The following is a 13,591-nucleotide window of genomic DNA, read 5'->3' as shown; positions in this document are numbered from 1 at the left end:
GCAGGCAACACCAACACCATCGGATGTGATATTAATTAGTCCATTACCAATAGTAACGTGGGCACTTCATATAAACTACACTGTAATCCATAAATATGTTGTTCCCAGGTTAAATAAAGTACACTTCCATACTTAAAGTGCTCTATTTTCGCGCACTAATTTTGTACTTAATATACTAAAAATGATTATTTAGTACTTCTAAAATTTAGTTACCACTTAGCCTACACTTATAGACTCAAGTGTACTGAATAAATACATTTTTTTTAATACAGAGATAGTATGTTAAAAGCACATTTGAGTTAAAAATAGCACATACACTTAGTTGATCTTAAGAGGTACTAAATAATCATTTTTAGTATACGAAGCACAAAATTAGTGCGTGAAAACAGTAGGCTACATTATGGAAGTGTACTGTATGTTGTTGTCCGCTGCTGGACAGTGTTTTTGCGGTCGATCGCGAGCTCCGCAGCGCCCCCCTGCAGCTCGAAAACTTTCCCGTCTCGAAGTGATTTCCTCCCCTGTTTTTACTTCCTGTTTTCTAAGTGAGTCACTAAACTCAGACCGTTTCTGCTCGTCAGGGTTTCACTATGCGTTTCTTCTTCTGCCGGTAGTTTTTACCGATCTTTCCGCCGGGATCTCGGGACGGACTGGGACCTCCACGCCTATATTCTGCTGTAGATGGAGGTCGGGGGGCTGAAGTCAGTCGTGTCTACGGCTCTAATGGATTTTACGTAGACTTGTGTTTTGTTTTAATGCCTTTTACTGGCTTCCTGCTCGTTTTATTAGCATCGCTTTCATTCGGTTTCCTCCTCCGCGGAGTGTCCAGCCTCGACCGCCCCTTTAACTCCCGCAACAATGTAACAAACTCGATCTCTTGATCATCTGTCTTCCGCCGAGCTCCACTCCGAAGACTCGCGATCGCCGCTTCTAAAGTTTGACGCTGTTATCGTGTATTTCTCCGCCAAACTTTGCGATGGCCGAGCTGCAGCGGCCGACGCTGTGCTGCTGTCGGAAAGTGCTGACCGTGCCCGGTAACAAGTCCTGCGAGGGCGGCCGGAGTCTGGCGCACTGTCGCCTGGTGGACGTCGCGTCGGCGTCCAACTTCCACAGCTTTAAACTCCGACATTTCCACCTGGACCTCCACCTGAACTTCGCCGTCAAGAGGATCACGGGATGGCAGGTTCTGGAGCTCACGCCCGTCCAGCCCGGCGTCCAGTCGCTCATTCTAGACACGCACCCTTCGTTATTAATTCATTCCGTGGACTGCAAGGTGCCCGGCGCGTCCGGTGCTCCCGACGTGTTTCTGTCGCTCACCTACCGAATAGAACCGTTCACCGATTACGGATCGTCTCTGAACATCAGCCTCCCGGCCGCGGTGATCCGGCCGCACCGGGCTTTCCGTGTCACCATCCGCTACACGACCACAGACGGCCCTGCGGTAAGGTCAACGCGGTGACAGCTGACGAGCTGCCGCTGATACACGCTAATAATAACTTTGTTGCACAGGACTATTGTACACAGAGTCAATATCCACTAAAATAGCCCAGCAGCGGAGCCTTAATGTTAATGACCAGCTCTGCCACGTTCGCTTTCACGCGAGATTAGCGGGGTCCTGTGGGACTGTAAACATGCTTGTGGCATCACCCCATTTATTTATTAGACGCACGCAACAGTGAGTGTACTGGAGCTATACTGATAAGAATGAGCTCAGTGTAGTGACATGTCCCCGTAAGAAGATAACTAGAGTTATCCAGGTCATGATTATGAGTGCACGAGGTAATTACTGGAAGGTGGGCTGTGCTTTCAGGTTTCAATTACAGATGGCTAGATATATAAGTTGATTACGAAAACAAACCTGTTTAGTATTATTTGCACTGTAACCTTTTGAATGTGCTCCTTTGACTGCTGTTTTTTTAAAGTAGTGTTTAGTAGCATTATGTGTTAGAAATGACATTTTTCATTATTTTCTTCATTACAAAAAGAATAATAATTTGCTGTATTAGCCAGAAACTATACAGTTATATCAGCATGACAACTGTTTCTTGGAAGTCTCTTTCAACCCAAAACATCATTCTCACTGATGTTTCCAAAACCTCATCTGTAATAGCCAGCTAGATAACATTACCCCAGCAAACACTTGACATCAGCAGAATTCATAACAAATTAAGCAGCAAACATCACAGAGAGCCAAATATATGAGTTTGTCATGCATAAAAACATTACATATCAAAGTGACATCCCCAGGCTAGAAGGTCAGTCTTATTGCTGAGCCCTGCTTACACTGTGCTATTTTAGGGGCGTAATATACACACAAAACATGCATTTTAGCTGCTCACCTCTATATGGGTAGTTGTCTGTTGTTTCTGCAACTTCATCAAGAACTTAATTTGACGTTTGGATTCACAACTTCTTCACCTGTATGAAATAAACGAAATTACAGTGCTTTAGTGCCTATCTATTAACCATGTAACCTAAACCTTGTTACGTAAGTCTGTACTGAATCATTTGCACGCTCAGAGCTATTTTCTAGAACATTTATTTGCCAAGGGTACTCCCGCGCCTTATTGTTCCCTGGTTCCTTCATCAGATTTGGTGGCTGGACGCCGAGCTGACATGCGGACAAACCCGACCGTTGGTCTTCACTCAGGGTCACTCGGTCTGCAACCGGTCGTTTTTTCCCTGTTTTGACACCCCAGCAGTCAAAAGCACCTACTCTGCCACTGTCAGGGTGAGTCTAAGCTGCTCAGATCCACCAACACAGCTCTGTGGGAATTCAGTATTGTTTTCCGGTTCTCGATCATGTTTACTGCGTTGCAGGTACCAGAGGGTGTAACAGTGTTGATGAGTGCCTCAAGAAGTGCATACTCTAAACAGGACAGGGTTTTCCAGTTCTCCATGGAGTACCCTGTCCCAGCCTACTTGGTTGCCCTGGTGGCAGGAGACCTACAGCATGCAGACATTGGGCCCAGGTATATAAGGATTGAGTATCCCTGCTGAAAACAACAGAATAGTTTGCTAGCAGCATATGTTGTTTTAAACTGTTATATACTGGTGCTCAGTCTAGAATGCTAGTGTGCTGGTTTGTCTCAAATAGGCTGTTTTTATCTATATCAGCATGAATGTGCTACTTTGGTCAACAAGGTTCTTAGAAAAAACATGCTAATTGACCAGCTAAGTTTTGTTTGCAAACAGCATGGCTATGCTGGTTCATCAGCATATCAAAACAAACCAGTACTATCTAGCATAACTAGCCTGGAAATGCTGGCTTTTTATCTCAGGCTCATTGTTGTAAGATATATGCATTGTCTTCATTAGTGTGTAGTGCTTTACCTCAGCCACAATCTGCTTTTAGGAGTCGTGTGTGGGCAGAGCCCTGCATCCTGACATGTGCGGTCAGTAAACTGGGTGGCAGTGTGGAGCGCTGGCTTAATGTGGCAGAGGGCCTTTTTGGGCCTTATGTATGGGGAAGGTAAGTTCCGTACTTTCCAGTGTCATATCAATCTTGTTCACATCAAGCCTCATAATCAGCCATTAACCCGTCTCTCCCTTTACAGGTACGACATAGTGTTCCTTCCACCTTCATTCCCCATCGTTGCCATGGAGAATCCCTGTCTTACTTTCATAATTTCCTCCATACTGGAGAGTCAAGAGTTTCTGCTGATTGATGTCATCCATGAGATTGCTCACGGCTGGTTTGGCAATGCGGTCACCAATGCTACCTGGGAAGAGATGTGGCTCAGTGAGGGTCTGGCCACTTATGCTCAGAGGCGCATTACCACAGAGGCCTATGGTATACACGTCCTCACACATATCCAAACATAGAAACATCACCATGGTGGCCTTTTGCAGATGTTGATGCATACATTTCACAAAGATTCATACTTGTGTAGAATGATGCCAGTGATATGGGAGTGTTTGCATTTGCCCCAGCAGAGTGCAGAGGCCTATTGATATCCCACAATGCTCTCCTTACATTTATCTTTTTATTTTTCTAATTCAGGAGAAGCCTTCACTTGTCTTGAGACTGTGTTCCGTCTAGATGCTCTTCACAGACAGATGCGTCTTCTTGGAGACAACAATCCTGTCAGTAAGCTGCAGGCCAAATTTGAGCCAGGTACAACCTTTTTAACAATATAAACCAGCTTTTGAAAGAGACCTTGGGTTTGGCACTTGGTGATTTTTCCGTACACCTGAAATAGCTGTGGTAAATGCATCTAAAATTCCTTGTTACTCAGATTTCAGAAAGACAGAAGCTAGGAAAATCCTCATTTGCAAAGTTCAGCTTGTCTGGAAAATGTGCTTAAATATTTATAACGTACTTGTGAAGTCTCAGACCCGTGATTCGTGGGTCAATGTAGCATATTATCCATTTTCCTTCTCTTTCTCTGAGGTGTAAACCCCAGCAGTCTAATGAATCTGTTCACCTATGAGAAAGGCTTCTGCTTTGTATCTTACCTCTCACAGCTGTGTGGTGACATCAAGAGATTTGATAGCTTTCTTAGGGTGAGAAACATTACATTCACCACACATGCGTGCATTGCGTGGCATTGTCCACACATGAAGTTTCTGAATTTTTCCACCCTCCACTGTATAGGCCTACATTGAGAAGTTCAGATTCAGCAGCGTAATCGCTCAGGATCTGTTGGACTTCTTCCTTGGCTTCTTCCCTGAGCTGAAAGAGAGCTGCGTTGCTCAACGAGAGGGTGAGTTTCGACAGCTGTCAGAGATGATGATTAACACACAGAGACACTTATAGTTACTCATCTCACTGCGCTCCATTTGTCCTCGGTTAGGAATTTCCCTGTTGAGCCAGTCATAACACCCAGTGAGGGGTCAGAGCAACATCAGCAGTGCAAGAGATGGAGGCTAAATAAACAGAAATGTGACACTTCTTCCCCTCCTTCTTCCTTCCCCTCTCAGGTCTGGAATTTGAGCGATGGCTAAATGGCTGTGGTCCTCCGTTATGTGAACCAGATCTGTCAGCGGGTAGAGCTCTAACAGGACCTGTTCAGCACCTGTGTGATCATTGGGGAGTGGATGCCCCTGACCCCCAAGTGATCTCTACATTTGACCTCTCCTCCTGGAGCACCTTTCAGACCGTCCTCTTCCTGGACCGACTTCTAGACCGCTCACCTCTGTCTCAAGGTATTAAAGGGATAGTTCACCCAAAAATGAAAATTAGCCCATTATTTACTCACCCTAAAGCCATCCTAGGCATACATTCCTTCTTTTAGATGAATCCAATCGGAGTTACATAAAAAATTTACTTTGATCTTCCAAAACGTTTAATGGCAGTCAGCGGGTGTTGCAGTGCATCAGTCTAAAAGAAGTGAAATAAAAAGCACAAATCCATAATAAAAAGTGTCTCACACGGCTCCGAGGGGTGAACAAAGGCTTCCTGTAGCAAATCGATGAGTTTTTGTAAGAAAAATATCCATATTCAAAACATAATAATCACTTTAATCTAGCTTGCGCCAACAGTTGTACACGGAAGCAGCTCCGGGAGGATGACGTTAGATGTCGGTGTTGCGCATGCGCTGGCGAGTCTCGTGAAACCATTGTTTGTTAACAGGAGCAAAGGAAGCAAAGTTTTCTTACTTTAGCAAAAAGAAACCAATCTCCTCTTCTTCTTTACAAATTCTCATTTTTTTACTTCTAATTCATGACCGTTGTCTTGTTTTGATCTCTCCCCTGCGCTTCAGCATTTGTCACTTCTGAGCGGCGCATTTGCAAAGCCGACCTCCATACGTCATCCGCCCGGAGCTGCTTCTGTGTACAATAGTGAACACAAGCTAGATTAAATTGATTATTACATTATAAATATGGTTATTTTTCTTACAAAAATGCATCGATTTGCTACAGGAGGCCTTTGTTCACTCCCAGAGCCATGTGAGGCACTTTTTATTATGGAAGGATGCACTTTATTTCATTTCTTTTGGACTGATGCACTGCAACACCCGCTGACTGTCATTAAACAGCTTGGAAGATCAAAGACAATTTTTTTATATAACTCCGACTGGATTCGTCTGAAAGAAGAAAGTCATATACACCAAGGATGCCTTGAGGGTGAGTGATTCATGGGCAAATTTTAATTTTTGGGTGAACTAACCCTTTAAGAATACATTTTGCAGTTTGTTGACATTAGTATTCCTATTGCTTTGATGATCAACATCTCTTCTCTTGGCCGTTCAGAGGTGATGAGTCTTTTGTCAAGCTGCTACTCTGCATTATTGGACGGCATGAACGCTGAAGTCCAGATTCGATGGCTGCAGATTGTAGTGCGGAACAGCTTTTATCCTGATCTGCCCCGAGTTCGCAGCTTCTTGCATAAACATGTGAGTTTCGTGAATTAAGTGCCTTTTGGGCTGTAACTGATAATACATTAATGTAGCATCTCCATATTGATTGTAAGAGCCTTTTGTGTGGTCTGAAGATGAGTTCAAGCAAATCAGGATCTTATTTCGCCTGTGTTTAGAGGGCACAAACACTATTAAGCTTGGGACAGTCTGGTTTATAAAAGCGTGTAATTCAGTGAGTTAGTGCCTGGCGCTCTCTATTCCTCCCTCACCACTCCACTCAGTATAAATGGAGTTTTCCTTAAAGGGCATCCACATTCCAGTGTTTCCAATAAACACTCGGCTACTCTTCGACTATTGACTGTTTCTGACGTCATGGCTCTTTTCAGAGCTTAAAGAGATGTGCTCAATCACAACCAGTTTGGCTGGTTTCTTTTGCTTCATCGTAAGCATGTTGTATTGATTACCATATTCTAATGTGTATTGTGTCAAGCATGGTTACATTTCATCCTAAGAGACTGTAATAAGTTTATGAATTCTTCATAGTGAATCCTGATGATATCATTTATGGCAAATGATTTGAAATGTATAAAATAAACCTCCAAAGTGGATATATAACACATACAGTTCTAACTTGTGGTCGACAGATATATCACAAAGGCCGTAGAGTTATATTAAAGTGCGAGTAGTGCATGCAGTTGGACTTTTGTCACTACTTTCACTGTGGCATTTTGACTTGACCTCACTGAGATCTGTTTTAAATTAAGAATGGGGCATTTTATGTAGGCCTATAGAAAATAAATGTTTCATCTGGTCTGTTTAAGCAGTGGGTTGTCCATTAACTTTCCTCTCTCTTTTCCTCTCTAGACCTCACGGATGTACACAGTGCCTCTTTACGAGGATCTGTGCGGAGGGGTGATGAAGTGTTTTGCTGTGGAGGTATTTTATCAAACTCAGGCCCGTTTGCACCCAAATCTACGCAGGACACTTCAGCAGATACTGTTCCAAAGCAGTGCCCTCAACATCAGCACAGCTCCATCTCTACTCACATCACCACCCTCTGCCCCTTCGTCGCCCACAGACCCCCCTGCTAACGGGACCATCGCCCTGCGAGACGTCAATGTGTCCGCATGAGTTCAGAACTTCTGTGGAGAAGCAGAAGGTTTGAGGTGAAAAGCCAGAAGGGCAGGAACAGGACAGGAATTGAACTCCTTGGTTCAGACTGGACCATAGCAATGCATTATCGGAGGCCAGCGCTGATGGGTGTACACACTCTCACCAACACTGGGATGTCTATTTAAAAAGGCAGACACTGATTTTTATAAGCTAAACATGAAGCTGCTCAGGGCTTGTGGAACAAAGTGGAGGACAAATTTGCGATGGTTATTATACCATCACCTGTGTGTGTGTGTGTGTGTGTGTGTGTGTGTGTGTGTGTGTGTGTGTGTGTGTGTGCGCGCATATGGATAGGGGTATGTCAGTATCAAGGATACTGGTTGCCATCTGTTAGCCATTACCTTTTTGAGTGTGTGGATGTGTGTGTCTTTATTTTTGTGGGTGTTTTGCATATGTTCCTCCGGCCTATGCACATCATCTCATGTTGTGTTTGCATCTGTTCTCTGAGAAATCAGTTGGAGGACTTAACAAGATTTCAGAGACTTTCCTTTTGCTAGCTACACAGAGGTGTTCTGAGGAGGACCAAACCCTGACTAATCGCCTTCCTGGACAGTGTTTGAAAACTGACGTGAATGCACACAGTCTGTACTCATGTGCAAATCTGATTATGGCCTAATGAAGATCCTGCAGAACCAACACACTCTCAGCTTTTCTGTGATGAATAGATTATTTCCTGTTTGTTTGAACTGGAATCTGTCTTTCTCTAGCTTCTCTTTCCTGGTGCTAACCACTCAACATGAAGTCTCAGGTATATCAAGACAGAAGAAGTGGAGCCATGTTAGTGCCTTTCAAACCTTTCAACACTGTGGGTGTTTTCAACACTTCTGTTCAAATGAACAGCCTGAATTTGTTATTTGAGCCATACTAGGGTGACATTGGTAACTATTGTCATACATTGTGTGAAAGGTTGTTTTCAGGAATTGAGATGCTGTGGTGATTTTTTTTTTTTTTTTTTTTTTGAAAACAATGCATTTCTTTCACTCCATTTTTTATTTAATAATAAGCAAATTTCCCTTAAATGATCATATATTGAAGAAAATGGAACAGATTATGATTTGTGAGAATGCAGTGAGCGTGATGGGTGTTCAGGGTGGGGTTGTAGGTGGATGGGTCCAAGCCGATCATCAGTGGCCTTAACTACAAGCACAGTGGAAGACCGGTTCAGTTTTACAGGTAATAAAGACAACAGAGAGCACTTTATGTGTTGTGTCTGAGGAGCCAACCTTGGATTTTACTTTCTTGCATATGTGGCAGACACTCATCAGCAAGTTTCTCTAACTTGTAGAATCATAGCTTTTGTTGATTGGAGGCTTTAACACTGCACAGCCAACAATAAAAGGGGTTGTTTTCCACCCTCATCTAATGTTGTCTACCTTAATGAGTAAATGTGTTACTGATCCTGTCTGTGTGTGCTTTGATATGCGGTTTCAGCCACGTGACCCCTTCAGCCCATTGTTAGAAATCTTGCATGGTTTTTCTACAGGTACAACTTAGCAACTATGGAACTGAGATATAATTATCGTAGATGCTAAATCTATTGGGGAAAGAACAATCACGGCATTTGTAGTTACAATTACCATTACAAACAATACTGTTTTATAAAGACACACACGTGCATGTATATATTTAAGAAAAGTGTTACATTTATATATTAAATATATTTATATATGATATCATTTATATGAATATAAATATATACATGTAAATCCATGTAAATATTTTCAAAATATATTTTGTATGTGTGTGTCTTTATATATAAATAATAAATATACACGTACACATATATATTATGTAAACAAAAACTTTTATTTTGGATGCGATTAATCGTTTGACAGCACTATTATAGTACTGTTACACTTAACAGTGGAGATTATAAATATGTTACAGTTTTTTACAAGGGAGGGGGCTTGTCATTAAAATGTAAATGCATCTTAATAATCAAAAAAATAGAATATATTAAATAATAATACTAAAAAACAGTTAATTCTGTTAGAGAGAAAAAAAATAGGCTACATTTAAAAACATTAACACAAATCCAAGCACAAATCTAAGGACCAGAAGTAAAGTTTTTTTTTTTTTTTTTTTTTACCATACTAAGTTTTCTTTAAATGAAAAATATGCATTTTCATTCATTCATAGGCTTTATGGTTGCAATACAATTTTTGTTCAAAAATGTAAGTGCCATTGTTTAAAAAGAAATGCTTTACTGACTAATGTTTCATAGACATTGAATAATTGTACAGAAATAGGTTAAGCAAAAAAAAAAAAAAAAGTGATTATTTCTGAAATCTTTTTAGGCAGACATTATGGTACAGTACACACATTTTGAGCTTCCCTTATTCTGTCCCTTATTTTCTTATAAAGAATCACAATTGTCCCTTATTTTCCTTTTCTGAAGTTAATTGAACCTAACACTAATGATGACGTAATTAGCGTTTGACTCCCCTGCAGAGGACAGTGTTTTGGCACCTTGTTGAAAAAAAGTGTTTTTGAAGATATGCAGCAAATATACAATGGATTACCAGACTGTAGGAAACAGTTCACTATTGCAGACATAGGCCTATATACTGAGGTTTTTATTACATTATTTTAACAGGCCTATAGTCAGTCGTGAACTAAAGCGGGCCTGCGTGATACCCCAGGGATGAAAATGAGTCCCACCCCGGCCCTGATTTACCCCATTAAAGGCATGCCAACTTTGAAACAGTTTAAAGAAAAATATTTATGATAACTGTAATATTGTGCACCTCCAGAGGTCACCAGCTGTACAGCAGCCGCGTCATCCTCTAGAGGGCGCTGTAGGCGAACTAATCACTCAGTATCTCCTCCTCAGGTAAGATACAGCGACGAGGCGCAGGTTTGTTGGGTTACTAACGTAACCTCACAACCCAAAAAAACACATTTAATGACATTGAAAATAATTCAGCGATCTATTCAGCTCGCGTGCAGTCAAAAATGTCCAGTTGTTCTATTAAGCGATTAATATGCAACAACACGATTTAACGCCTCCTTGCGTAATCGAGACGCGTCTTCCCCTTATCCCGAAATCAAATAAGTAAATGTGTAACCTTGCAGTGTGATATTGTTACAGCTCGTCCTGTAGAGGGAGCGCAGCGGTGATTATAGGAGGGGCGAGCTCACAGCGGCCGACAGTTGTTTCCAAAGGACAGAGAAGAGGAAAAAGCAACAGTATTCACAGCGAAGACCGACCTGAACGATTCTTTATAGAGAAAAAAAACGCCGAGGATTATCTGTTATACTAATATATATATTACGATTAGATAGATCTGTGTTACATACGACCGCGAGGATACTGTGTTCTTGTGTGTTATCGCCGCTGACTGAAGAGCGCGCGCGGAGGTCGCGGCTGGACAGAGGCGCGGTGGAAGCGGGAAGCGCGAGCCGCTGAGGGGCTGATGCGCGCGGCCTGTCCCCCAGCAGCGGCCCGCCATGGCGGAGACCAAGATCATCTATCACCTCGACGAGCAGGAGACTCCGTACCTCATCAAACTGCCCATCCCCGCCGAAGACGTCACGCTCGCAGACTTCAAAAATGTCATCAATAAACCCAACTACAAATTTTTCTTCAAATCCATGGACGATGATTTCGGGTAAGGCTCGATATACGCACGTACAAAACCCTTTGTATTTGAATCTCAGACCGACCGCTTGTAACGGCTTTTTTTTCGGTGTCATTATTTACTTATTTTCTCTTTCTTTTCTCTAATCCTCCGTCGGTTTCTCTCACACAGCCTCAGAAATCTGAGCTTTACTGTCTGCGTTAGTATTGTTTGCAGGTCACGCTATATGGACACACAGGTAACAAACCGCAATTTCTAGCCCATGTATGGGAGGAGGCTTAATGTGATTTAAGGGTCAAAGTCTATGTTTTTTTGTTTTAAATAAAAAAAGACCAGCTTTAGTTCAGTGACAGATCAGGTGTGAAACCATAAACCAGGCTTAACATTACAGTGCCCATGTTTCGTGTTAAAATAATGACTCACAGTAGCAATAACACGATGTAAGTATACAGTATACTGTATGGTGCTCATCGCTTACTCATGTAAGTGTACTGTGACATGAACACTGCAGTGTAAAGTGTGATTGAAGAAGCATATGTCACTTGAGGCAGTGAATCAGGACTCCCACCTTAGTTACATGGAAAATTTGGAAATATCATGGTGTTTTAACTTTACTTTCCGTGGCAATATTTGTTTATAGTCATGTTCAGCTCAAAAATATTTCACGTGCACTGTATTGAGTGCAGTGTTTATTGAAAAGAGAAAAATGATTTACAAAATTGTAATTAAATTAAACAAAAACATCATCTAGTAGTCATAAATGACTGGAGAAGACATCGGTCAATGGTTTGAGAAATCAGCTCTTCACGTTTTCATATCATCTGACACAGTTTCTGATTTGCAGCCCATTTACACGATTTTAATCCGCTCTGCTGCAAACAATAAAACCAATTCATTCCTGCTGTCAAACTCAAGACCTGTGTGTTCCCAAAGTCATGGAGATATCAAGACATTTTTAAACATCCAGGCCTGGAAAAGTAACAAAATAAACAAGATCCTCAAAGGTTATGACATGTCGACATTGAGGATTTTGACATTTTATTTACCAGAAATTAAGAACGTTAGTTAAACCTGACTCATGTGAAATAATCATACTCTGAGTCAGACTCTTATCATTTTCAGCTCCTGACACGCTTTCTGATTTGCACGTCATTTACACACAGCTCCACTTTAAACAATAAAACCAATTCATTCCTGTGTATCTGGCCAAACTCGAGACCTGTTACACATCCAGGGTTCCCGCAGGCTTGGAAATATAAGGGGATTTTAAAAATTGTGATTTCCAGGGCTGGGGAAGTCACGAAAATGACCAAAATCCCCCAAAGTTGTGGAAAAGTCATGAAAAATAATCCCCCGAAAGTTATGTCTAAAAGTATAAACGTCGTCACGGACATTTATTTATCAAGACATTTAGGCTGTCAAGTAACATGCAGCTCAAGAAAACTGCTACAGAATTGTTCTCTGTGAGTTAAATCTCTATAAAATGATTTTTAAAATCTTTAGCATCTAATAACCCGTGACTATGAGAGTAATGACAAGTCATTGGTCCAGAAGTGTGGGATTCTGCCTGTCAATATTTACATGGTGTTGTTTCAATGCTACTGTGTTTATAAAGCAGCAGGCTGTGTATTTAGATGTAGGAGTTGAAAAATGACTTAGCTCTGTCACCACCCCCAGTAGTGCAGCACTCATTCCAGTGTTTATGAGCGGTGCTGTTGCGCACCTCCCGGCGCATGCGGCTGAGGTCTGGAATGCTGACTTGGAAACACCGGACCACTCGGGAATCATGCTCGCTGATCCTCTGAGCAGATTTCCACAGTCACTGTTAAGCCACAAAGAACAGTGTCATGTTGCGAAATTCAAGTCCGCGCGATCTGCTTTTTGTTTGCTTTTCTTGGCATGCCAGAAGGTTCTCCTTTAGACGCCAAGCTACACAAACCTCTTCGCGCACACACGGATCCGTCCACCACCTGCAAGACAGGACCCTCCTGACACACTTTTTCTGTCCACGTTGCTTGTTTGTATCAGCGTACTGTCCAAACCAGCTCATCAAGGTGAACAGCCAGCTATTGTTCCGTACCCTGTGGCATAATCACTTCCAGACTCTCCACTGCCATGCAATGATGCAAAACAGGCCCGCTTGATCCATGCCCATTACGCTGCATGTGATTTCAAATCAAAACAACAGCTGAATTCATCTCAGTGACCTGGAACAACAGGCAAACGAAGTGAAAGATTAGAGAGAGTGACAGTAATAAATTGTGGTTAACATTTGTTCATTACAGCACGTACTGTAAGATTGGGTTGTGACCGACTGATTGGCAGTTACGACTGGTTTTATTTTTGACTGAAAAAAGTCAGCTTATGATCCCCGCAATCTGTTTCACACACGTATCTCATATGGATATGAGAAGACTGTCAAAATCTGACGCATTTGACACATTATGATAATTCACAGCTTGTAGCGCATCATGATCTGTTGATCTAAGAGTGTGTAAATACACTGAAAAAATGGTGGTGTAGAAACAGTTTTCACTC

At 42.0% G+C, this 13,591-nt stretch overlaps 2 protein-coding genes across 3 annotated transcripts in view; both read left to right on the top strand.

Moving 5' to 3' along the window:
* Nucleotides 1–406: 406 nt before the first annotated feature.
* On the top strand, nucleotides 407–8,830 carry rnpepl1 (arginyl aminopeptidase like 1). The gene is made up of 11 exons (XM_042743508.1): nucleotides 407–1,438; nucleotides 2,588–2,728; nucleotides 2,818–2,969; nucleotides 3,353–3,469; nucleotides 3,555–3,790; nucleotides 4,001–4,114; nucleotides 4,391–4,503; nucleotides 4,595–4,703; nucleotides 4,921–5,145; nucleotides 6,193–6,335; nucleotides 7,164–8,830. Exons 1-11 carry the CDS (start codon nucleotides 974–976, stop codon nucleotides 7,428–7,430), a joined length of 2,082 nt encoding a protein of 693 aa, XP_042599442.1. The 5' UTR covers nucleotides 407–973; the 3' UTR covers nucleotides 7,431–8,830.
* A 1,470-nt stretch (nucleotides 8,831–10,300) lies between these two features.
* Nucleotides 10,301–13,591, top strand: part of LOC109079368 (segment polarity protein dishevelled homolog DVL-3) — a 32,637-nt gene continuing 29,346 nt past the window's right edge. Inside the window, exon 1 of one of the 2 annotated variants that reach the window (XM_042743504.1) lies at nucleotides 10,301–11,083. In XM_042743504.1, coding sequence (XP_042599438.1) covers nucleotides 10,923–11,083 — 161 coding nt within the window. In that variant the 5' untranslated portion in view covers nucleotides 10,301–10,922. The remainder of the gene's footprint in view (nucleotides 11,084–13,591) is intronic. The other variant, XM_042743503.1, reaches the window with a different exon arrangement.

Source organism: Cyprinus carpio, chromosome B18 (assembly GCF_018340385.1).
Source record: "Cyprinus carpio isolate SPL01 chromosome B18, ASM1834038v1, whole genome shotgun sequence".
Classification (NCBI taxonomy): Eukaryota; Metazoa; Chordata; class Actinopteri; order Cypriniformes; family Cyprinidae; genus Cyprinus; species Cyprinus carpio.
Note: the sequence above shows the minus strand (reverse complement) of the source record. Positions and strands in the feature narration are given on the sequence as shown.